The sequence below is a fragment of the Melospiza georgiana genome, chromosome 6 (assembly GCF_028018845.1).
Source record: "Melospiza georgiana isolate bMelGeo1 chromosome 6, bMelGeo1.pri, whole genome shotgun sequence".
Lineage (NCBI taxonomy): Eukaryota > Metazoa > Chordata > Aves > Passeriformes > Passerellidae > Melospiza > Melospiza georgiana.
The window spans coordinates 22,587,791-22,614,266 of record NC_080435.1 but is presented as its reverse complement, the minus strand read 5'-3'; the positions used below and the strand labels follow the sequence as shown (position 1 = coordinate 22,614,266).

Sequence of the window (26,476 nt, the reverse complement as noted above, 5' to 3'; positions counted from 1 at the left end):
GCTGTAATTGGAGGATAAACCACTGATTTGTAAATGGACCAAATTTATATCTGTCTGAAAAACTCATGACCATTGTCCATTTTGGGTGCAGCCCCTCTCGGAGGCTTTGAGAGCCCAGGGTGAACCTTTTGAAGGCCTTTCATCAATGCCTCCTTTTATTCTCTTCACCTGCTCTGGCCTCTGTTCCAGGGAGCCAGCCCAAGGCATCAGGCAGACAGGGGCTGGAGGGGGCAGGAGGGCTCTGGGTGCCACCAATCCCAAATCTCCCACTGGAGAGCAGCAGAGCCCAACAGGCCACACCTGCAGCCAGGGAGAGGCCAGGGACTGGGAACCCAGGAACTGGGATGGGATGGGATGGGATGGGATGGGATGGGATGGGATGGGATGGGATGGGATGGGATGGGATGGGATGGGATGGGGTGGGATGGGGTGGGGTGGGATGGGGTGGGGTGGGATGGGATGGGATGGGATGGGATGGGATGGGATGGGATGGGATGGGATGGGATGGGATGGGATGGGATGGGATGGGATGGGATGGGATGGGATGGGATGGGATGGGAGAGTGGGGTGGAGATAAAGATGAGGTGTGATACCAAAATCAGACAGAATAAAGTTCCTAACACCAACTAATGGTGCTAGCAAAGGAAGTATTGGGCAGAAGGCTATGCAGAAGGATCTCTCCTTATTTCTGTTTGTGTTGTGAGACTTTACAACAGTGTTTTCATCCACTATAACCATACATAGACATTAAAGGTTTTTCTTATCTAGTACCTAAACAGCATTTTCCTAGAACTCATTTCCATGCATCCTCTTCCTTCTGGAAGTCCTTTGATGGCCCTGGAGGTTCATTGAGAGGGGTCCCTGGTATTCGTGTTCACTGAGTGCTCTGATATTAAAGGTGACCTTGCCTTTAACTTTTCTTTGGCCATGTGTTCTTGCTTCTTGTTACTGAATTTGCGAATTTTCAATAAACCCCTGGAGGCCTCCTTATCAGTTTCTTCGCTGTTTCCAGCCAAGATTACGATCCTGTGTTCTCCTGAGGACCACATTGGAGTTGGGCTTTCCTCCTCCCTCCTGTGTCCTAGAACTCTACAGCCAGGAGGAGCAGAGACACTGCCAAATTCTCAGTTGGAGTGGGGCAGGATCCTGGTTTGGGGAGGAAAAGGGAGCTCCGGGAGGATGTGGGGTTTTGGAGGTGGTTTCGGAGTGGTCAGGAGAGGGTAAGAGTGGATTGGAGGGGGTCTGGATCCCAGCAGTCGTCGAGGAGAGCAGAGCCTGACACACCACACTCAGAGAGGGGCAGCGGCTCCATCTGGGAAACCTGTGGTATGTGATAGGGTGGGGTGAGGATGGAGAGTGGGGTGGGGATAGGAAGCAAAGATGAGCATGGGATGGGGATAGAATTGGGAGAAGCACAGCTCTGCTTCCTTGGGCCCACGCCATGTTTTGGCAATGATCATGGAACGCTATTCCCAGATTGGAAATTACTCCAGGAGAGCACCCAGCTGCCTCACCTGCCCTGCCAGCACTGCCGACATTTCAGTGCCACCAGCACCACCAGCATCCCCCTGCTGCTGGAGGAAGCATGACCTCTCAGGGAAGAGAAATGAGGAATGCTACAAACCTGTTGGGAGAGGGAAGGCAGTCCAAGAATCGATCTTCTCCTGGGAAGTACAGTTTCCTATGAGAAGGAATTGCACAGCAATTCACAAAGTCCATTTGAAAAAATTGAAAAAAAATGAAGATCAGTAACCCCAAGGCTGCAGAACTATTATGTAGCCAAACTTGCAAAACCACTTCTGACAGCCCTGTGACCCCACTGACTCTGGGGAACAACACCAGGACAGGGAACAGAGAGGATTCAGAGGGAGAGGAGGGGGGAGCTCCTGGTGACCTGGGCACTTTCTCCTTCATGTCCCTGACCTGGCAGGAGCCGCTTTAGGACATGGATCCCAAAGGAGCAAGAGGGACCAGGAAGCGCCGCTGATCTGCACAGAGCCCTTTGCCTGCTGCTGCCCCACAGGGAACAGGTCAGTGGAATGTTTGCCTTCCTCCCTACCCCACCTTCCTCTCCTGCAGCAGCTGCTCTGTTCCTGACACCCTCTCTCGGTGACCACAGTGGCCTCTCCAGCTCTCTCCTTCACTGCCCTGTGCTTCTCATCTGTGTCTTCTTCTGAACTCCCAAGCCTCCTACCTTTGTCTCCCAGCAATTTCCACTACTCTCCTCCCCTGCACATCTCACTCCTCCCCACTGAATCCTTCCCACTGCAGGGAGCTGCTCAGGAGCCACATGGTCCATCCCTGGATTCTCCAAGCACTCACTGCCCATCCACTCTGACCACAGCCAGGGGCCACATCCCAACGCATGCCCAGCATCCATCCATGGAGGTGACCACTGTGTCCCCATCTCCTGCCTCACCCACTGAAGGAGATGATCTGTGTAAGACAGATGTCACCAGTGTGGTATGATTCATGCTAATAAAAATTGGAACAGTAATCAATATTGATACAGTAAATAATATTTGGGAATAATAAAATCGTTAAAGTTGTAATGCCAAAGAAGGGAGGGAGAGGAGGGGCTCCACCACTCCCCCCTCCTGGCAGATGTTCAGAAGGACAGGAGGAAAGAAGCTGAAAATGCAGTTCCTAAAAATGAGCAGAAAGGAAGCAATACCTGGTTGGGTCCCAGAAAATGCTAATTATAAGGGACTTATTGTCTTGATATGTAGATGCAGTGATACATTAGTCTTAGCTTACATTGTACAGGCTTGGTGCGCATGTGTAACCCAAATGTGAATTAAAGGACACAGAGGAAGACTACAAAATGAAGATCAGACGTCCCCCAAAGACTTGTGCGACCACCGAAATGAGTGGTGGCACATGCACGGTAAAGTGGTGATAAGGGCAGAGATAGAGATATGACAAACCGAAAATGGGAGGAGATGGCGTTTGCACATGGCATATAAGCAGGAATCTTCAGTTGGCAAGCTTGTACTTGATGTGGCAAGGGTCCCAGAACCCTGCACTCCGTACCCCGTGGTTATCATTTGCCTATGTGCTATTATTGGAACCAAATTATCCCTTCTTTTCATCAAATTATATTCTATCCAATTTTATATTTTTTTATTTTAACTATTTAATTAAAATGGTTACTACTTTTAATATTGTTTGGTTATTATTATGATGGGATAATTGTGCAAACATAACACTCTGCAGGGAGCACATTGGAGCATGGCTTTCCTCCTCCCTCCTGCATCCACATGGCTCCAAGCAGTGCAGCTGGGCTCAGTGCTGTTCCCCAGCTCTATTCCCCATGGAATGACCCTCATGGCCTCTGGCCCAGGGAATGAACTCCATCTCCTTTGGCTCAGCAGATGAGTTCCATGGTGTTTCCAGGGAGATCTTGCCTGCAAAGAATGGGACACCTTAATCCCTGGGGACACACCCAGCACGGGGTGGTGGTGATTTCCCAAATCGCTGCATGGCTGGTGCCTCTGGATGGCAGGAGAGGCGTTGGGATCACAGGGAGCATCCTTCTCCTTCTGTGTTATAAAAAAAACCCCGAAATCTTTAAGCTTTGGAGTTTTTCTAATACGAGTACTGTGCTCACACTGAGTTGTAATGCTGATCTCTGACCATTGTGGGCAGTCGAAGCCCGAAGCGCTGCACAAGCTCCGGGAAGGCGGGACGGAGGAGGAGCTGTGTTGGAAAACCAGAATGTGTCTGAATGTGGGGATGGATTACAAAAAAAAATTCAAAATCAGTAACTCAGAGGCTGTGGAACTCCAAGCAAGCCGAAGTTGTAAACCCACCGTGCCCAGGCACTGAGACATACGAAACAGCAGCAGGTCATGGCACAGAGAGGAGCCGGCTGAATGGGGAGCTCCTGGTGACCTGGGCACTTTCTCCTTCATGTCCCTGACCTGGCAGGAGCCGCTTTAGGACATGGATCCCAAAGGAGCAAGAGGGACCAGGAAGCGCCGCTGATCTGCACAGAGCCCTTTGCCTGCTGCTGCCCCACAGGGAACAGGTCAGTGGAATGTTTGCCTTCCTCCCTACCCCACCTTCCTCTCCTGCAGCAGCTGCTCTGTTCCTGACACCCTCTCCTGGTGACTGCAGGGCCCTCCCCAGCTCCCACCTCCTCTGCCCTGTGCATCCCATCTGTATCTTCACACTGAGATCAACTGAAATAAGCTTTCTAACACAATGGGAAGCATTTGGAAGCAGGAATTCTTTACCTGCACAGCATGCACAGAAGGATCTCTCCCTGATCTCTGTGTGCTGACAGGGGTTACAACAGGGGTTTTATCATAAGTATGTGAAAAATGCATGTATTTTATGATTGGCTTTTCACAAATATTAAAATGAATATTATATGTATTGTGTTAGAAAGTAATGCTGTATTAATTCTCTTAAGTAGTGTGTTAAATATAGTTTTAGATTATGAAAATTGTTAAAATAGAAACTATGCTATGTAAGATGCTTTGTTTAACAAGAAGGGCTTGCAGCGAGATAGCAGCCATAGGACGCCTAGATCTTTCAGAGAAAGGAAATTTATTGCCTTCTTATCAGAAGAAACTAACTTCTTCCCGCCTTGGAGGCGGTGTTAGGATTAGAAGGAAGAAGCTGACACTGACCAGACGGAATCCTGTGTTTGAATAGAATTTATGCATCATGTATGAAGTGTATGAATATGCAACAGGCTATTGTACTTAAGGGTTAATCCTTTGTTAACGGGTGTCCTTTTTCGGGCTCGTGCTGCCCAGAAAAAGGTACCCGGACGTCCGTAACTCTTTGCTTTTATTGTCTCATATAGTCCTAACCATTTTATTACTATTAAACTTGTAAAAATTTTAAAATCTTGTAAAAAATAAAAAAATTTAAAAGTGATTGGCATTTTTCACAATTTGGTAGCAGAGGATGGTTACTAACACCTCGCTGCCGGTGCTTTAGGAGAGTCAGAGTGAGGAAGGCACGCCCTGCCCTATTTGGCAGACTCGCTCTGTTTCCTCTGAAGTGGCCGACAGACGCAGGTTACGATCTGTGGGTAAAAGGAGGCAATAAAACAAAGAGAAGGGGAAAAGGCTCCCTACAACCGCAGTAATTGGCCCCCTAAGCCTAGTAGTGTGCATGAAGAACCCAGGAAGGAAAAAGGATTGGTAAGTATTTCTCGGGGGGGCAGGTACGGGGGATGAATGTGTGTGAATGACAGGCGGGCTGGTTGTCCCAGACCTGCCAAGTGAGTACGGGATCTCCCGTGCTGCGTTTTCGACTTTTTGCGAGAAAAATGGCCAGTAAAGAGACAAAGTGAGTGATAAGAGAGTGAAAGAATCCCCCGGGGTAACTGGGACTGGGTCTCAGGGAGGGGTTGGACCCCTCGGAGGTAGGGAGCAAGATTTTCTAGCCCAATCCACTAGGAAACGGGACAGGAGGGACCCCTAAAACCTGCTGTGTTGAGGGATTTATATTCCAAGAGCATCCAAGAGCAGGGTTGAGCAGAATTTTGTCGGAGTAAGGATACGCCCGAGAAGACTCAGGGTGGGACAACACAGCTAGATTGAGGGATGAAAATTTGACCCAACAGCATCCAGGGTTGGACAATACAGCTGGATTGAGGGAGGAAAATTTTGCCTAACAATATCTGGGGTTGGACAACACAGCTAGATTGAGGGAAAAATTTTTGTCCAACAGGATCCAGGGTTGAACAACACAGCCAGATTGAGGGATATAAAAGTGGCCAAGAACATCCAGGGTTGGACAACACAGCAAAACAAATTAAATGCTCAAGAGCATCTGTAGTTGTACCACACCGCTGGGTTGAGGGACAGAAAATGCCCAAGAGCATCTGGGGTTGGACAACACGGCAGGACTGAGGGAAAATTACCCGAGAGCATCTGGGGTTGGGCAACATGGCAGGATTGAGGGAAAAATTGCCCAAGAGCATTTGGGGTTGGATAACACAGCTGGGTTGAGGGATATCCAATAGCACCGGGACTGGCCAGGAACACCTAAACTTGAAATAGGTGATGTGAAAGTAAAAGGTACCTTATTGTTGTTTTGTGGTGTGTGAGAGTGACACACACACAGAGTCAGCCTCAGCTTCCCGGGCAGGTGGGAAGGGGGAGGCAGTGGAAAGAGGAGTGAGTGACCTGCACACCAGGCTGTAGCTCCCGGGTAGGTGGGGGCTTCTGGGCCGAAGAGGAGTGAGTGACCTGCGAACCAAGCTAGCGTTCCCTGGGCGTGTGAGGGGCCGTAGCTGAAGAGTGTGGAAGACACGCAGACAGCCTCACAGGTGAACGGGCACCGGAGGCAGCCAGAGTCAGGCCCGGTGACACTGAGACCTGGAGGCAAACCCTAAGGCGAAAGAGGGGGCCACAAGGACCTGTGATTTTCTAGCAATAAGGATCCACTTTGTGTCTTGAGGATGTGAAGGAATGTGTGAAAGTGAATGAGAAATAAAAGTGAGTGAATGTAGACGAATGAAAGTATGGGTAATGTCGATTGTGCATTTTAAGCCTTACCATATCTCCTTGGAGGGAGGTAGATTGTATTGAAAAGCAGTGTGAGAAAAAGGGGGTTTTTTGGGTATAAGTAGTTGAAAGAAAAGTGGCATTTAAGTTGTTAGTAAAAAGTGAAAAACAGAAGCAAGAGACAAATAGATAGAATATTGAAAAATGAGACAGAAATCCAGTAAGGTGGATACAGGAAAAGAAAAGCAGGAAAAAATTACCAACAGAAATACCCCAAGATAGCACTTTGGGAGTTATGTTAACAAACAGAAATACAAATCCTTGCAAAATACAGGGTATGCAGAAGTTAATGAGAAAAAACATGCAAACTTGTGAATTATATACTTTAAAAGAGCATTAGAAAATTTAACACAAAAGAAAGGAGTTATATATTGATTCAAGGTATGCCTTTAGAGTAGTACATACATTAAGAAAAAATTTAAAAAGGGAGATTACTTAATTAAAGAAGAAAAAGATTCGTACATGAGAAACTTATTTTTGAGGTTTTAGAGGCATTAAAATTACCTAAGAGAGATAGCAATAGTACATACAAAAGGACACCAAAAGGTAAAGACCCAGAAATAAGAAGAAATATTTTGGCAGATCAGGAAGCTAAAGATGCAGCAGAAAATAGAGCTGAAAGAGTTAATATTAACTCCAAATGAAGAAAAATTGGAAATTCCAAAGTTTAGAGAAGCAAAAAAAGGGAATTAAAACAAGATAGGTGGCGAACAAGATAAATCGGGGAAATAGAAACATCTTGATGGAAGACAATTAGATAATAAAACCCTTCCTAGGGAATAGCAGAGGACATGTATCAAAAAGCCCGGTGGGATACTCAGGCTTTGTGTCACCATTTTTTTAAAAGAACTGTGGGTGCACTGAGACTTTAAGAGTAGAAAAACATGTTCCTGAAACGTGTATAATTTGCCAAAAGAGAAATAAAAGGGTGCTGAGAAAAACAATATGAGAAGGTCATGAGTTAGCTCGTCGACCATTTCAAAGTATCCAAGCAAAAGTTTAGATTTTTTTAAACTCTGGATTTATTTGTAAAAACCGTTTAATCCAGAAGAGTATACCACATGCTGGGGAGGGGGGAGGCTGTAAGAAAATAACAGTTTTGAAAAGCATTAAAAGCAAAACGGGGAAAGTATAAAGCTGAGAACAAATCACCTCATCCATTCCCGCTCGTTCGTTCCCCCACTCGTTCGCACCACCCCTCCCAGCCCCTGTGCCGGCTCCGGCACAGTCCGTCTGTCCCAGTCCGTCTGTCCCAGTGCGTCTGTCCCAGTCCGTCTGTCCCAGTCCGTCTGTCCCGGTCCATGTGTCCCAGTCCGTGTGTCCCAGTCCGTCTGCCTCAGTCCGTCTGTCCCAGTCCGGCCGCCGGGCCCGCGGCCGCTCCGCAGTTCGTGCCGGGGCTGGGGGTCTGTCCTGCCGTGTGCACCGTGGTTACCGCGCTCACCGCACCGAGGGGGGGTCCCCTCTGTCCCGTCTGTCCCTGCCCTGGCTCTGTCGGCTCCCGCCGCTGCAGCCGGGGTCAGTCCCAGCTCTGTCTCTGCCGGATCAGCCACCGTGAGCCGTGTGGGGGCATCCACGCTCCAGCTCGGCCTGCACCAGAACAGCCCTCGGGCCATCCCGCCTGCACAGCCCGCCTTTGGAGCACCCACACCCTGAGCTGGGCCGGTCCCCTCTGGCCATCCCGGGTGCAGACCCCGCCTTTGGAGCACCCAGACCCTGAGCTGGGCCGATCCCCTCGGGCCACCCCGGCTGCAGACCCCGCCTTTGGAGCACCCACACCCTGAGCTGGGCCGGTCCCCTCTGGCCATCCCGGGTGCAGACCCCGCCTTTGGAGCACCCAGACCCTGAGCTGGGCCGATCCCCTCGGGCCATCCCGGGTGCAGACCCCGCCTTTGGAGCACCCACACCCTGAGCTGGGCCGATCCCCTCGGGCCATCCCGGCTGCACACCCCGCCTTTGGAGCACCCACACCCTGAGCTGGGCCGATCCCCTCGGGCCATCCCGGCTGCACACCCCGCCTTTGGAGCACCCACACCCTGAGCTGGGCCGAGTCTCCCCGTGCTGCCCTGAGCTCCGTTCCCTTGGTAACCACAGCTCCGGCTGCTCAGGGGAACTCTCTATAGGAATCACCTTATCAAAACACTAAACGTTCATTTGAAAGAAAGCCCTTTCCTGATTCTTCCTAAAATTAGGGGAGAAAGGCTATAGAAGATAAAAATCCAAAAAGAATGGGATAAAGAGATTGGTCTATTTCCATTAAGAGAGGTTCTCATAGGAGGGGATAGATCAGAGTTTCTAAATGCTCCTTTGACTTCGTCTGAGGTCTGAAATTTTAAGAAATAAATAAAAGGGATATTTGGAGAATCCTATAGGCATAGCTGAAGAATTAGACCAATGTTTAGGTAGAATTAGACCAATGTTTAGGTCCAAGCATTTATACTTGAGAAGAGATGCGGTTGGTAATGAAAATAATATTTTTCTCAAGAAGAAAAGCAATTAATCAGAGCAACTGAAATAAAAACTTAGGAAAAAGATAATCTATGGAGACCCCCAGAGAAGACAAAATGCCAACTGTACCTCCTGAGTGGGGTTAAAATAATGAGGACGGGAGTAAACACATGAATAGTTATCGTAATTACATAACCAAGAGAATAAATGAGACAGCATATCAAAGCAAAATGCGAAAACAAAAGGTTTTTGAGGGACAGCTTTTAGAGGGGAAAGAAGAAACTCCAACTAAATAGATAAACAAACTTGAGAGAAAAAGGAAAATGGTCCTAAGAAAGCAGAAGATCTGAAAATCTTTTAAAAAATGGGCACATAAAAAATAAAAAAGTCATAAGCTCTAATTTTTTGGGGGGGGACAAATAACATCTGGAGCCTGTGATAACTTTAAAAGTGGGTCCCCAAGAAGAAGAATTGGAATTTGTAATAGACACAGGGGCAGAGAGAACCTGCCTGTTAAATGTTCCAAAAGGTTATAGTGTGAGCAAACATATGGTGAAAGTAACAGGGGCAAAAAGAGAAAGTTTTACATTTCTGGTCATTAAAGATGTGGTAATTGAGGGAAGAGACTAAAATTTAGATGGGAGATGTGTTACTGATCCCAGGGTTAGGTAGCAATTTATTGGGAAGAGTCTTACAAGTGCAATTAAGAATAAGAGTTATATCAGAAAACAGGAAAATGACAGGTAGAGTTTTGAAATTAGGCCAAGAGGATGAAGGAAAAAAATTAACAAAGAAGTTTTGGCAGAAGAAAGAAATAGGGGAAGATTAAATATTGACCCCATAAGGGTTACAATTGAGAGAGAAGTTTAAGTAGAGAGGTAGTTGAGAAACTCTGAGATGTTAGAATGTGACGTGATGACAGAGAAGAAGTGTGAATGAAGGTTTTGCATGAAAGGCAGAGAAGTGTCTTAACACATGGTTGTTCAGAGGTTATTCAATGCCACACTGGGGTCCAGAAAGGCCTTAGCAGAACGGGCCCTGCTTGAAGAGAAAAGAGGATAAGTTGACTAGAGAAGGAAAAAGAATATCAGGAGTACCTGGGGATGCCAAGTTTGGGGTTGTCAAGGTTGGGAGGTGTCTGAGCGCTCCCTACGAGCGGCGGGGTCTCGGGGGCTGCGGCAGGGACCGATCCATGGAGGTGACCCGGGCGGTGCTGGCAGCACAGGACACAGGTTTGTGGCCAGGAGCGGGCCGGCTCCGGGGCGGAACTGCCGGGGGCTCCCAGACTGTCGGGGTCCCGAGCCCAGGATGGCAATGTCAGCCCTGTAAGTGCACCGAGAGAGAGAAGGAAAGAGAAAGAGAGAGAAGAAGAGAGAGAGAGAAGGAAAGAGAAAGAGAGAGAAGAGAGAGAGAGAAGGAAAGAGAAAGAGAGAGAAGAAGAAAGAGAGAGGGCAAAAGGCACCCAAGGCATATCCCCAGGGTCCCCATGCCCGTGGCTGCTCTCCCCTGCTCCGGCCCTGCAGCCAAGTGGCAGCACTGGGAAAAGGCCAAGAACAGCACTCACAGCAAGGCTGTGAAGAGAGGGGGAAGGGGCTAGCACTAAAAGATAAAATCAAAGCAGAGATTGATGACTCTCCAAACCTCACAAAGTAGTTTGTTTGTCTTAAGTAAGAAGTTTTTTGGTTTTTTTCTTTTGTGTGATTTGTTTTGTGTTATCGAGAAGGTGTTTTTTCCTAAAGAAGAAGAGGCTGCTGTAGAGAAAGCTTTTAGATAAACCTAGAAAGTTTAGAAGGAAAGCGAATAGTAAAAGTTAATGCAGTATAATCTTTCCTTTATTACTAGGCTATTAAGAAGTCCTTTCCAGGTACTACTGAAGCAACAATCAAAATCATGGAAAGAGAGTGAATTCATACCAGCAGAATCAAAGGACTTGTGAAGAAACCTGAGGAATGGACTATCACATTTAAACCGGGTTATACCAAACTGACTTTCCAATGGAGACTGAGTGGTAATAGTTTGGGAAAACCCAAATGATCCAAGAAATGTACAAAGAATAACACTGAATTAAGAAATAAGATAACGCTTATAACACTAGTTTCGATCACTACCTGAATAAAACATCTCTTTGGGGAGAGAATACCTCAGATAGAAGGATCAAGAATGTTTTTGTATTCTGACCTTAGCCTGAGAATTGTACAGGGGAGAAGGGGAATTACCATTTCCATTAGTAAACTTTATTTGATTCATTCCAATACTGGACATGCTAGCTGGGTTATAAGTAAATGCTTAAATTGTGAGAGTAATTTCTATTGTGGTTCACAAAATTTATGCTCTTATTGCAAGAAGTGTTAAAGTAATAACATGGTTTTGTGGATGGGAATTATTAGTGCCTGTTGAATGAGAGATACTTGAAGAACAGTAAGAGACCACAGTTAAAGGGTGTCAGAAACAATTTGCCTGGAAATTAGTTAAGAGGAACTAACAAGGAAATAGAGGGCAAGACCAGATTGGTCTCTGTATTCACCACCGAGAAGATCAAATACACCTGCTGTGGGTTGCAGCCTCACAGGCATGGGAGGTGGGAGTATAAGCCATACTGGACCTCTGTTATTCCTGTTTCTGGCACTTTTTTGTTGTCTTTTCCCTTTCGGGACACCAGCAAGATTGTGTCACAAATGCTACAAAAAGCATCACATGGCAAGACACCAAAGTTCCTCCTTTATTACACACACCTATGTCAACAGCCACTGTTATAACCCATCCAAATTAGGAACCTGTAGGCAAAACGGAGTAAATTATTGGATTACAAGTAACTTAAGAAAAAGTGGTAATATATTTAGAACTGAATGTCCAAAAGGAGAGAGATGGATTTGTTTTAAATTTAATCTTGAAGATACGGTTCAAGATTTGGTAAAAAACCAAATAATAAACGAAAAGGTAAAACCAGCACAGCAATCTAAATCTCTATTGACTCCAAATTATCTGTTGAATCATATTACAAGACTCCAAACAGTTATAGAAATTATATCAAATAAGGCTGCCCAGGCATTAGAGTTAATATTAAGCCAGGCTAAGCCAAACAAAAACTGTAGGGTATTAGAATAAGTTGGCTTTAGACTATTTATTGGCCAAAGAAGGGGGTGTTTGTGGAAAGTTCAATATATCAGATTGTTGAAAATTGATGACCACAGAAAAGTCATTCTAGCAAAAGAAATCAAAGAAGATAAAAGTATACATGCATATAATAACCCAGGTACCAGTCCAAAAATTAGAAAACAATGTTAAAATCTAGCTGGTGGGGTAATGTATCGAAGAAATTAAGATCTTTCATTTTGTGTTACAACTGTTTTTATATTTCTTCCTTGTGTAATCCGCTGTTTTATTTTGCCAGCATAGTCCAGAAGATGCAAATAGATAAGAAATATTGCTCAAGCCAAATGATTTACAAAGAATAAGAGTGGGGATTGTGAAAAATGGAGGTATTTTATGATTGGCTTTTCACAAATATTAAAATGAATATTATATGTGTTATGTTAGAAAGTAATGCTGTATTAATTCTCTTAAGTACTGTGTTAAATATAGTTTTAGGTTATGAAAATTGTTAAAATAGAAACTATGCTATGTAAGATGCTTTGTTAAAAAGAAAGGACTTGCAGTGGGATAACAGCCAGAGGACACCTAAATCTTTCAGACAAAGGGAATTTATTGCCTTCTTATCAGAAGAAACAAATTTCTTCCCCCCTCGAAGGCTTTATTAGGATTAGAAGGAAGAAGCTGACACTGACCAGATGGAATCCTGTGTTTGAATGGAATTTATGCATCATATATGAAGTGTATGAATATGCAATTGTTCTTAAGGGTTAATCCTTTGTTAAGGGGTGTCCTTTTTCAGACTCTGATGCCCAGAAAAAGGTACCCGGACGTCCGTAACTCTTTGTTTTTATTCTCTCATATTGTCCTAATTCAATTTGTCCAAATTGTTATTACTCTAATTGTGTTACTATTCTTTTTAACTAATTTATTACTATTAAGTTTTGAAAATTTTAAAAACAAGTGATTTGCGTTTTTTACAAGTACACAGACATTAACGAGTGGTTCTTAGCTAATACATAAATATCACTTTCCTAGGGCTCATTTCCATGCATTCACCTCTTTGAAGTCCTCTCCTGGCCCCGGAAGATCATTCAAAGGGGTCTCTCGTGGTCACAATCATTGAGTGCAGAGATATTAAAGGTGACTTTGCCTTGAACTTTTCAATTGACCATGTGATCCTGCTTCTTGTTACAGAACTTGCCCCAAAACCACTACAGGCCTGCAAATCTGTTTCTGCACTGGTTCCAGGCACATTTATCATCCTGTGTGATCCTGAGGAGCACATTGGAGCTGGGCTTTCCTCCTCCCTCCTGGGTCCTAGAACCCTGTGGCCAAGAGGAGCAGGGCACTGCCGGGGTACCTGGTGGAGCGGAGTAGCAGTGCAGCAGTCAGGGGAAAAAATCAGCCCTGGGTGGGTTCTGGAGTGTCAGAGCAGGCTGGAGGGGTCAGGAGAGGGTCAGAGGGGGCTGGAGGGGGTCTGGATGCTGGCAAAGCCAGAGGAGAGCAGAGCCTGACAGGCCACGCTCAGAGTGGGGGAGCAACTCCATCTGGGAAAGCTGTGGGATGTGATAGGATGGGGTGAGGGTGGAGAGTGGGGTGGGAATGGGGTGCAGAGATTGAGATTAGGATAGGATAGGATAGGATAGGATAGGATAGGATAGGATAGGATAGGATAGGATAGGATAGGATAGGATAGGATAGGATAGGATAGGATAGGATAGGATAGGATAGGATAGGATAGGGAGCAGTTCAGCTCTGCTTCCTTCCACCCAGGGGAGGCTTTGGCAATGATCCCAGAGCTCCTCCCTAAATAGGAGTTACTTCTGACAAGCACCCAGCTGACTCATCAGCACTGCCAGCACTGCCACCAGTGCCACCAGCACCACCAGCATCCCTGTGCTGCTGGAGGGACAGTGACCCCGCAGGAAAGAGAAGCAAGGAATAGTAGAAACCTATAAAGAGAGGGAAGGCAGTTGGAGAATGGGACATTCTGCAGGACAGGAATGTTTCTCAGCAGAAGGAAATGAGGAGCCATTTGCAAAATATTTCATTTTGTGCTTTTCACAAAAGCTACTTCCTCTGTAGCAGATAAAAACCAAGACAAAAACACTGAGGAAGTGAGGTTCTGAAATACCAAAAGCTGCAATTTCCAACTCCCCTTTGACTCCACTGACGTCTGGGGAGCAACACCAGGACAGAACACACAGAGAGGAGCCAGCAGGACGGGAATGGGGAGCTCCTGGTGACCTGGGCACTTTCTCCTTCATGTCCCTGACCTGGCAAGAGCCGCTTTAGGACATGGATCCCAAAGGAGCAAGAGGGACCAGGAAGCGCCGCTGATCTGCACAGAGCCCTTTGCCTGCTGCTGCCCCACAGGGAACAGGTCAGTGGAATGTTTGCCTTCCTCCCTACCCCACCTTCCTCTCCTGCAGCAGCTGCTCTGTTCCTGACACCCTCTCCTGGTGACTGCAGGGCCCTCCCCAGCTCCACCCTCCTCTGCCCAGTGCCTGAAAAGCCCAACCCTCCCACCTCCCTCTCCACCCCACAATTTCCACTGCCCTCCTCCCCTGCACATCTCACTCCTCCCTACTGAACCCTTCCCACTGCAGGGAGCTGCTGAGGAGCCACATGGTCCATCCCTGGATTCTCCAAGCACTGACTGCCCAGCCACTCTGACCACAGCCAGGGGCCACATCCCACTGCCTGCCCAGCGTCCATCCATGGAGGTGAGCACCGAGTCCCCATCTCCTGCCTCACCCTCTGGAGGAGATGATCTGTGTGAGACGGATGTCACAGTGGCTACCCACAGTGCTACACTGCCCATCTGCCTCTGTGGGCTGGCTGGGAACAGGGATGTCATCAGCCTGTTAAGCCACAACTATGGTGTCTTTGACCTGGCTGTCACTGACTTCCTCTTCCTCCTCTTTGTTGTCCCCTCCACCCTCCTCATCCTGGTGGAGGACGTAGCCTGCTCTCCTATCATGACCCTGCTGTACCTGAGTTTCCTTTTCCACATGTCAGTGGTCTCCTACTACTGGGGGCTGTTCTGGCTGATAGCTGGCAGCAATGTGCAGTATGTGTACAAGCTCTGCTGGCTCTGCTGCCGTTGGAAGCTACCTGAGCACCTGAGGTGTGTGGTGGCAAGTGTCCAATACTGGGCCTTCTTTGCTCTCTTTGCTTTCATTCCTGCAGTGACATTCCTGTGCCCATCACATGGGCAAGAGCGCTGTCGGGCAGCTCTCATCTCCATGTACGTCATCATCCTGCCCCTTTTTGTTGCAACCCATGGTCATTTCCAGCACAGTTGATTTCAATAAGGCCAAGTGGGGCTCCCAGCAGAAGCAGCCCAAGAGGCACGACATTGTTACCTTCCTCATTGTGCTCTTCATGTTCCTCCTCAGCATCTGGAATTGCCTGCAGTACCTCGGCTACACCATTGTGTCCTCCCAGGTTGTTTTCCTGCTCGCCTGCATCCACAGCACCATCAAACCCTTCATCTACTTCCTGGTGGGGAGGTGCTGGAGGCCCTGCTCTGTGGGGTCCCTCCGGCTCTCCCTCCAGAGGGTCTTTGAGGAGACAGACACATCCCACAGCCATGATCCTGCCATGCACATAGTGCTCTGAGTCTGTTTAATCTCTCTGCTGCACTGCTGAGGGACTCTGGGACTGTGGCTGAGGGACTGCTTAACTCACCTGATGAATAAATATCTAAAGTGTCACTCTCCCTGTGCATCACCCACCTCCTTTCCAGTGAGAGGAGTAGCGGATTTGTCTTTACAAACAAGCTGTGTGTCTGCTGGTAGATACAACTAGCACTGGGAGATAAAAGAAACAATGGGAAGTATTCTACTGATTGATGAATGGAAGAAGATATTTCCATTTACAAATAAACTATAGGTTTGCAGATAATTGAAATTAGACATTGAAAGATGAAAGAATGAATGGGGAAGCAAAACCCCTAAATTCTGTAAGAATTAAAAATTGAAAGAGAGGGTTATACATTAGAGGGAAAGTTTGGTATCTGGTGTATTGGAAAGTCTGTACCTCTCAAGTAGCTCAACCAATGCGGAAAGAGAGAAGGGAAATGCAGCCAGGAAATTGGAATAAACAGGGAGGCTGTACCCTCCAAAAATTTGAGAGATCCCGGGGAAATGCCCCATGGCCTCACCCTTTATTCAAATAGGGTCAAAGGCCTCCTCAGTCTCCTTTTTGGACATAAACCTCTGATATTTTGGATGAATTTTCCTAAAATCAAGCTGCACTGGGATCTCAGAAAGGCTCCTTAGGCCTCAGCCTTGAGGAGCAGCCCCTGGGCTCAGCTCCTGTGGCGCTGATCAGAAACACCCTCTGCTCCCAGCAACTGCTGCTGTCCAACCACCTCCTGGGCTTTTATCAACAGCCTTGGAAATTCTTGTACTGCCCTGGATGCCACAGCATCCCTGCTCTGCCACTGTCCCAGGAAGCTGCCGGCCCCAAGTGTGGCCAGGCTGAGCCATTGCTGTGAGTGCTGCCCATGCCTTGGGGCCCTGTGAGCAGCGGCCCCAAAGGAGAGCCTTGGAGCTCTGCTGGGCCCAGCAGCGCTGAGCAGAAGCTCCCTGGCACTGGGGCCTCTCCCAGCTGGGATCTCTCCCGGCTGCTGCCCTGGGCTGATCCCTGAACGCCGACGGCTCCTGGGCCCATCCCGCCAGGGCTCCAGGCCCAGCCCTTGGCCCAGGGAGGAGATGCAAAGGGATCCGCAGGGAGCATTTCACTGCCTGCCAGGGCAATTGCTCACAGGCACCTTGCACTCACTCTGCCTGGCTGGCTGGCTGTGTGCACACACGTCTGCATCTGCTGGGGCAAATGTGGCAGAAATGCTGCTCTCTCGGCTGTGTTAGTACCTGAGACATCTCACTGGGCCAGGCCTGTAAAGAACTATAAGACATAGGTTAAATGCAGTTTAGAGATGTTCCTCTGTAAAATGACTAACTTTAAGCTATAACTGAAATACTGCTACATTTGAGTGCTGTAAATCTTCTGGGGTCTATTCCTTTTTATCCTTATCCTCCTTTTTACCCCTACCCTGTGTCCTTTTCTCACATGCCCTTGAACACACACAAACACACAGAAGGATAGCACTTTGGTGTGCTGTTGCTTATTATTAAACCTTTTTACAGATTTTACTGGTTTTTACTGCTTGCCTTGCTGGTGGTTTTCTGCCTTCAGAAATTCTTCCTCTGCCCTGGCTTTGGCCTCTCCCTCAGCAGGCTCAGATGGTGCAGCTCCAAGGGGAGGAGCAGTCCGTGCTCCTCAGCACAGCCACCCCCTTCCAGGAGCAGGGTGACATCTGTGTTTGTCACCATTGTCTCCACGGGGCATCAACCCCCTCCCTGTGGCTTCTCTGAGGTCTCTGAGCTGGGGCTGTTCAGCCTGGAGAAGGGAAGGCTTCAGGGAGACCTTAGAGCCCCTTCCAGGGCCTAAAGAGGCTCCAAGAACTGGAGAGGCGCGTTGGACAAAGGCCTGAAGTGACAGGACAAGGGGAAATGGCTTCCCACTGCCAGAGAACAGGGTTAGTGAGAATATTGGGAAGAAATTCTTCCCTGTCAGGGTGGAGAGGCCCTGGCACAGGTTCCCAGAGATGCTCTGGCCTCCCCATCCCTGGAGGTGTTCCAGGCCAGGCTGGATGGGGTTTGAAGCAGCCCGGTCTAGTGGAAGGTGTCCCTGCTTGCAAAGGGATGAGATCAGGAAAAAACAACCACAAGTATTCCCAAGGCTGAGGAGGAGGAGGACGAGCTCTGGTGAAGGGCTGCAAGGGGTACCCCAGCACCCAAACATCTGATCTCCAATAGCTTTTATTGCATCATCAGGGGTACTGTCAGCAAGAAATGAGGTCTCTGATGCTGATAACCTGCTGCAAGCCTGTCGTGGTTTGGCACTGGCCAAATGCCAGGCACCTGTGAAAGCCGTTCACTCACCTTCTCCTGCTCTCAGCTGGGCAGAGGAGAGAGAAACAAAAATTAACAAAGGGCTCATGAGTTGAGATAAGATTTGGGAGAAAAAACACTGTATGCAAAAAAAAGATTCACATTTTCTGGTATCTAGTAAATTATTATTAACAGATTCAGAAAATGAGAAGTAATGAGAAGTAAAATTAAACTTTAAATCACCTTTCGTTCCCCCAGCCTCTCCATCTTTCCCATTGACAGTGCAGGGAGACAGGTCATGGACAACCCTCACGAGTATTGAAGCACTGCCAATAAAACATTGTTTACCTGGAAAAAACCTGGGTTATCCATTAAGCAAAGATAGACAGCATATTCTGGTAGGAATTAAAACACCGATATCATAATATAATATAATATATTGTTAGCACTTTGGGCAGTATCGATAAAATCTTGGACATTATAGTGTATAAAAATGCCTGATAATTGTTGTTTCTTTGAACCTATCTATGGCAAATAAATTTCCAATATGTTCACAATTTTGACTCCAAATTTTTATTAGTCTAACATGCTTTAGCTGTTAGACTTAAACTTCTTGGTTTCAGAGGGGACACAGCCATGCTTGTGCTCCCTGGAGCAATCATGATCCCCAGTGCCCAGAGCTGGGCTGGCCCAGACACGATGGCCCAGGGGCTCAGCATTCCCCACCCCGAGGGAGGGCTCTGTGAGTGTCACAGAAAAGATCTCCCCAGGGATATTTAATTCTTAATTTTGTGAGCCAGGTGTAAAGATTTCTCTGCCTTCATAAATTCTTCCTCTCCACTGCCTTCAGCTGCTCCCTCAGCAGGCTCAGGTGGGGCAGCAGCAAGGAGAGGAGGAGGCCGTGATCCTCAGCACAGCCACCCCCTTCCAGGAGCAGGGTGACATCTGTGTTTGTCACCATGGGCTCCATGGGGCATCACCCCCCTCCCTGGGGCTTCCCTGAGGTCACCAGCCCCACCACACCCCACACCTTCTCCCCAGCCCCACCACACCCCACACCTTCCCACCACATCTTCCCAGCAGCTCCATCATGTCCCACCCCTCCCACACCACCCTCCCATCCCACTCCCCATGCAGCCCACCCACCTCCCGTCCTTCCCATCCCTCCCAGCCCCGGGCCTCAGGCTCCAGTCCCTCCCCACGGGCTGCTCACCCCAGCCTGCCCCGGAAGGCTTTGGGGCCGTCTTTCTCTTGGACATGCCCCTCCCCAGCTCCATCCCTGCTCTCCAGCCCCCCAACCTCCTCTGGACACAAACAAGAGGCACTACAGGGATGGCTCCACTGCTGTTCATTGGGCTGCAGAAGCATGGAATTGCCAGGAGGAGCAGAAACACTGCTGGGACTCTTGAGTGGGGCAGGAGAGGAGCGGGGCTGTCTGGAGGGGAAGGCGGCCTGAGGGGAATTTCTAGAGGATGTCAGAAGGGGGCATGATGCCTTAGGATTTTAGCCTTTCTATTTTTCATATCCTGTACTGCATTAGTGCATAACTCTAAACTCCATGTCAAAGTGTTAGTTAACTGTCTGCACATTTTGGTCCGACAAAACAATCCCTCTAGGCCTGAAATTCAAGGACACTCTACTGCCTCAGGCCCAGAAAAGTATAGACGAAAGTGAGTTGGGGGAGGCAAAACTGGGGTTAAGTGATTTCATTACCTGGAGCTGTAATTGGAGGATAAACCACTGATTTGTAAATGGACCAAACTTATATCTGTCTGAAAAACTCATGGCCATTGTCCATTTTTGGTGCAGCTCCTCTCGGAGGCTTTGAGAGCCCAAGGTGAACCTTTTGAAGGCCTTTCATCAATGTGTCCTTTTATTCTCTTCACCTGCTCTGGCCTCTGTTCCAGGGAGCCAGCCCAAGGCATCAGGCAGACAGGGGCTGGAGGGGGCAGGAGGGCTCTGGGTGCCACTAATCCCAAATCTCCCACTGGAGAGCAGCAGAGCCCAACAGGCCACACCTGCAGCCAGGGAGAGGCCAGGAACTGGGAACCCATTGGGATGGGATGGGATGGGATGGGATGGGATGGGATGGGATGGGATGGGATGGGATGGGATGGGATGGGATGGGATGGGATGGGATGCGATTGAGAGTGGGGTGGAGATAGAGATGAGGTGTGATACAAAAGTCAGACAGAATAAAGTTCCTAACACCAACTAATGGTGCTACCAAAGGAAGCATTAGCCAGCAGGACATGCAGAAGGATCTCTCCTTATTTCTGTTTGTGTGTTGTGAGACTTTACAACAGTTTTTCTCCATTATAACTATACATACATAGTAAATTTTTTCTTGTCTAGTACATAAATACCATTTTCCAAGAACACATTTCCAGGCATCCACTTCCTACTGAAGACTCTTTCATGTCCTGTGGTTCATTCAGAGGGGACTCTGATAGTCACATTCACTGAGTGCTGTGATATTAAAGGTGACCGTGCCTTCAACTTTTCCTTTGGCCATGTGCTCTTGCTTCTTTTTACAGAACTTGCCCCAAAACCACTGCAGGCTTCCTTATCTGTGTCTGCACTGGCTCCAGCCACATTTATCACCCTAGGTCCACATCTTTATATTAATTTATCTCTCTGACCAGTTAGTCTTGGAGCAACTTCAGGGGCGTTGAAAATGTTTATTCGCTCTAATTTATCAATCCCCTGCAAAGTAGCCCAACCCTCCCACCTCCCTCTCTCACCCACCATTTCTACCATCCTCCTCCCCTGCACATCTCACTCCTCCCCACTGAATCCTTCCCACTGCAGGGAGCTGCTGAGGAGCCGCATGGTCCATCCCTGGATTCTCCAAGCACTGACTGCCCATCCACTCTGACCACAGCCAGGGGCCACATCCCACTGCCTGTCCCGCATCCATCCATCCATGGAGGTGAGCCCCGTGTCCCCTATTTTAACCTCACCAACTGATGGACCTGGTCAGTGTGAGATCAGTGTCTCCAGCATGGCCATGGACTTTGTGACGCTGGCCATTGGCCTCTGTGGGCTGGCTGGGAACGGGACTTTCCTCTGGCTGGTCCACATTAATCCCATCACCGAATTCATCTTCTACCAAGCCATCGCCGATGTCCTCTTTCTCATATTCATGGTCCCCTCTACCCTTCTCTTCCTTGTGGAGGAAGTATCCTGCTCTGCTATAATGCCCCCAATGTATTTGAGCTTGCTTTTCCAGCTGTCGCTGTTCACCTACACCATGGGGCTGTACCGGCTGACATTCATCAGCATCGAGAGGTGCAGGTCTGTCCTCTGCCTGGTATTCTGTGGCTGCCAATTTCCTGAGCGCTTGCTGTTGGTGGTGATGAATGTCCTCTTCTGGGCCCTCCTCTTCGTTGTCATCGCTGTCAATCCCATGGTGACTTCCCAGTGCCAGTCACACGAGCAGGAGCAATGCTGGGTCGTTCTCACCTCCATGTACTCCCTCAATGTCTTCCTATTTGCTGCACCCATGCTCATTTCCAGCACAATCCTCTTCATTCATCTCAAGCCTGGCTCCCAGCAGCAGCCACACAAGAGACTTGACATTGTTGTCTTCCTCGTTGCACTCGTCAGTCTGCCCCTCAGTCTCTGGTTTCTCCTGCAGCAGCTCGGTTACATCGCTGTGTCCGTTCAGGTGGTTTTCCTGCTCACCTGCATCACCAGCAGCATTAAACCCTTTATCTACTTCTTGGTGGGGAGTTGGAAGAGAGACTGCTCCATGGGGAGCTGCTGGAGACACTGCTCCATGAAGAGCTGCAGGATACACTCCTCGATCCAGTCCCTAAGGGAGGCAATCCAAAGGGTGTTTGAGGAGCCAGAAAAAAACACTGCCTGTGGAGATGATCCCTCTGTGGACACGGGGGTCTGAGCCTGTTGATTCCTCCTACTGCACTGCTGAAGGACCCCGGGACAGTGGCTGAGAGATTCCTTGAGTTTCCTGATCAATAAATACCCACAGGATCACCCTCCCTGTGCTGCTGCATCCCCAGCCCCTTTCCAGGCCGCTCTGGGATCTGATCCATGCTTGTGAGGCCTCAGCCTTGAGGAGCAGCCCCTGGGCTCAGCTCCTGTGGCGCTGATCAGAAACACCCTCTGCTCCCAGCAACTGCTGCTCTCCAACCACCTCCTGGGCTTTTATCAACAGCCTTGGAAATTCTTGTACTGCCCTGGATGCCACAGCATCCCTGCTCTGCCACTGTCCCAGGAAGCTGCCGGCCCCAAGTGTGGCCAGGCTGAGCCATTGCTGTGAGTGCTGCCCATGCCTTGGGGCCCTGTGAGCAGCGGCCCCAAAGGAGAGCCTTGGAGCTCTGCTGGGCCCAGCAGCGCTGAGCAGAAGCTCCCTGGCACTGGGGCCTCTCCCAGCTGGGATCTCTCCCGGCTGCTGCCCTGGGCTGATCCCCGAACGCCGACGGCTCCTGGGCCCATCCCGCCAGGGCTCCAGGCCCAGCCCTTGGTCCAGGGAGAAGATGCAAAGGGATCCGCAGGGAGCATTTCACTGCCTGCCAGGGCAATTGCTCACAGGCACCTTGCACTCACTCTGCCTGGCTGGCTGGCTGTGTGTACACACGTCTGCATCTGCTCTTGCAAATGTGGCAGAAATGCTGCTCTCTCAGCTGTGTTAGTACCTGAGACATCTCACTGGGGCAGGCCTGGAAGGAAGTATCAGGCATAAATAAGTTTAAATGATGCTAAGTGATACTCCTCAGCTGAATTGTTCAGTCTGTATTACTGTTAAGTTGGAGTGCTGTAAAGCTTTCAGGCCATTTTCCTTTTAATCCTTATCCTTACTGTCCTTTTGTCACATGCCCTTGCACTCACACAAAACCACAAACACAGGGACAGAACTTTGTTGTGCTGCTGCTTATTATTAAACCTGGTTTTTACTGATATCCTTGCTGGTGGTTTTGTGCCTTCAGAAATTCTTCCTCTGCCCTGGCTTTGGCCTCTCCCTCAGCAGGCTCAGATGGTGCAGCTCCAAGGGGAGGAGCAGTCCGTGCTCCTCAGCACAGCCACCCCCTTCCAGGAGCAGGGTGACATCTGTGTTTGTCACCATTGTGTCCAGGGGGCATCAACCCCCTCCCTGTGGCTTCTCTGAGGTCTCTGAGCTGGGGCTGTTCAGCCTGGAGAAGGGAAGGCTTCAGGGAGACCTTAGAGCCCCTTCCAGGGCCTAAAGAGGCTCCAAGAACTGGAGAGGCGCGTTGGACAAAGGCCTGAAGTGACAGGACAAGGGGGGAATGGCTTCCCACTGCCAGAGAACAGGGTTAGGGGGAATATTGGGAAGAAATTCTTCCCTGTCAGGGTGGAGAGGCCCTGGCACAGGTTCCTGGAGATGCTCTGGCCTCCCCATCCCTGGAGGTGTTCCAGGCCAGGCTGGATGGAGTTTGAAGCAGCCCGGTCTAGTGGAAGGTGTCCCTGCTTGCAAAGGGATGAGATCAGGGAAAAACAACCACAAGTATTCCCAAGGCTGAGGACGAGGAGGAGGAGGAGCTCTGGTGAAGGGCTGCAAGGGGCACCCCAGCACCCCAACATCTGGTCTCCAATAACTTTTATTGCATCATCAGGGGTACTGTCAGTAAGAAATGTGGGCTCTGATGCTGATAACCTGCTGCAAGCCTGTCGTGGTTTGGCACTGGCAAAGGCCAGGCACCTGTGAATGCCTTTCACTCACCTTCTCCTGCTCTCAGCTGGGCAGGGGAGAGGGAACCAAAAATTAACAAAGGGCTCATGATTTGAGATGAGAACTAAGACAAAAAACACTCTACACAAAATAAAACTGTTCAAATTTTCTGGTATCTAGTAAATTATTATTAACAAATTAGGAAGATGGTAATGAGAAGTGAAATTAAACTTTAAATCACCTTTCTTTCCCCCAGCTCATCTGTCTTTCCCATTGACAGAGCAGGGAGACAGGGCATGGATGTCCTTCACCAGCATTGAAGCAGTGCCATAAAACACTGTTTACCTGGAATACACCTGGTTTATCCATTAAACAAAGCATAGACAGAATATTCTGGTAATGATTAAAACACCGATATCAAAATATAACATATTGGGAGCGATTTGGTGAGTATCTGTAAAAAATCTTGTACATTATAGTGTATAAAAATGCCGGATAATTGTTATTTCTTTGAAGCTGTCTATGGCAAAGAGATTTCCAATATGTTCACAATTTTGACTCAAAATTGTTATTAGTCTAACACGTTTTTGCTGTTAGACTTAAACGTCTTGGTGTCAGAGGGGACACAGCCATGGTTTGTGCTCCTTGCAGCAACCATGATCCCCAGTGCCCAGAGCTGGGCTGGCACAGACAGGATGGTCCAGGGGCTCAGCATTTTCCACCTCAAGTGCTCTGTGAGTGTCACAAAAAAGATCTTCACCAAGATCTTAAATTTTCAGTTTTGTGAGCCAGGTGCAAAGATTTCTCTGCCTTCAGAAATTCTTCCTCTCCACTGCCTTCAGCTGCTCCCTCAGCAGGCTCAGGTGGTGCAGCAGCAAGGAGAGAAGGAGTCCGTGCTCCTCAGCACAGCCACCCCCTTCCAGGAGCAGGGTGACACCTGTGTTTGTCACCATGGGCTCCACGGGGCATCACCCCCCCTCCCTGGGGCTTCCCTGAGGTCACCAGCCCCACCACACCCCACACCTTCTCTCCAGCCCCACCACACCCCACACCTTCTCTCCAGCCCCACCACACCCCACAACTTCCCACCACATCTTCCCAGCAGCTCCATCATGTCCCACCCCTCCCACACCACCCTCCCATCCCACTCCCCATGCAGCCCACCCACCTCCCGTCCTTCCCATCCCTCCCAGCCCCGGGCCTCAGGCTCCACTCCCTCCCCACGGGCTGCTCACCCCAGCCTGCCCCGGAAGGCTTTGGGGCCGTCTTTCTCTTGGACATGCCCCTCCCCAGCTCCATCCCTGCTCTCCAGCCCCCCAACCTCCTCTGGACACAAACAAGAGGCACTACAGGGATGGCCCCACTGCTGTTCATTGGGCTGCAGAAGCATGGAATTGCCAGGAGGAGCAGAAACACTGCTGGGGCTCCTGAGTGGGGCAGGAGAGGAGCGGGGCTGTCTGGAGGGGAAGGCAGCCTGGGGCGAATTTCTAGAGGTTGTCAGAGGGGCCATGATGCCTTAGGATTTTAGCCTTTCTGTTTTTCATATCCTGTACTGCATTAGTGCATAACTCTAAACTCCATGGAAAGTGTTAGTTAACTGTCTGCACAATTGGTCAGACAGAACAATCCCTCTAGGCCTGAAATTAATTCAAGGACACTCTACTGCCTCAGGCCCAGAAACGTACAGACAAATGTGAATTGGTGGAGGGCAAACTGGGGCTAAATGACTTCATTACCTGAAGCTGTAATTGGAGGATTAACCCCTGACTTGTAAATGGACCAAACTTAGATCTGTCTGAAAAACTCATGACCATTGTCCATTTTGGGTGCAGCCCCTCTCGGAGGCTTGGAGAGTCCAAGGTGAACCTTTTGAAGGCCTTTCATCAATGCCTCCTTTTATTCTCTTCACCTGCTCTGGCCTCTGTTCCAGGGAGCCAGCCCAAGGCATCAGGCAGACAGGGGCTGGAGGGGGCAGGAGGGCTCTGGGTGCCACCAATGCCAAATCTGCCACTGGACAGCAGCAGAGCCCAACAGGCCACACCTGCAGCCAGGGAGAGGCCAGGGACTGGGAACCCATTGGGATGGGACGGGATGGGCTGGGATGGGATGGGATGGGATGGGATGGGATGGGATGGGATGCCATGCCATGCCATGCCATGCCATGCCATGCCATGCCATGCCATGCCATGCCATGCCATTGGATGGAGAGTGGGGGATGACTTGTGCTGCCAAAATCAGACAGAATGAAGTTCCTAACACCCAGTAATGGTGTTACCAATGGAAGTATTAGGCAGCAGGACACACAGAAGGATCTCTCCTTATTTCTGTGTGTGTTGTGAGACTTTACAGTAGTGTTTTTATTCATTTTAACCATATATGAAAAAGCTTTTTTATCTAATAACACCATTTTCCTAGAACTCATTTCCGTGCATCAACTTCCTCTGATGGCCCTAGAGGTTCATTCTAGATGCCCTAGAGAAGGGTTTCTGGTGCTTGTATTCCCTCAGTGCTGTGATATTAAAGGTGCCCTTGCCTTGAACTTCCCTTTTGGCCATGTCCGCCATCTTCTTGTTACAAAACTTGCCCCAAAAATACTCTGTGCCTCCTTATCTGTTTCCCCACCTGTTCCAGGCATGTTTATTACCCTGGGTCCCCATTTTTACATACATTTATCTATTTGCCCAGTTAGTCTTCAAGCAACCTCAAAAGAGTTGAAAATGTTATTCTCTGTTATCAATCCTCTGCATACCATCCTCAGCCCAACCCTCCCACTTCCCTTCTCCCACCCCACACCTCCTCCCCTGCACATCTCACTCCTCCCCACTGAATCCTTCCCACTGCAGGGAGCTGCT

At 48.9% G+C, this 26,476-nt stretch overlaps 2 protein-coding genes across 2 annotated transcripts; both read left to right on the top strand.

Annotated features, from left to right (window-relative positions):
* The first annotated feature begins 14,788 nt into the window (after positions 1 to 14,788).
* Positions 14,789 to 15,692, top strand: LOC131084933 (mas-related G-protein coupled receptor member H-like). Its single transcript, XM_058026690.1, is given in 2 exon segments — positions 14,789 to 15,349; positions 15,351 to 15,692. Coding segments are annotated over 2 exon segments (903 nt in total).
* A 5,205-nt stretch (positions 15,693 to 20,897) lies between these two features.
* LOC131084577 (mas-related G-protein coupled receptor member D-like) lies at positions 20,898 to 21,875 on the top strand. The gene has a single exon (XM_058026151.1). The coding sequence runs from the start codon at positions 20,898 to 20,900 to the stop codon at positions 21,873 to 21,875; it is 978 nt and encodes a 325-aa protein (XP_057882134.1).
* Positions 21,876 to 26,476: the final 4,601 nt, after the last annotated feature.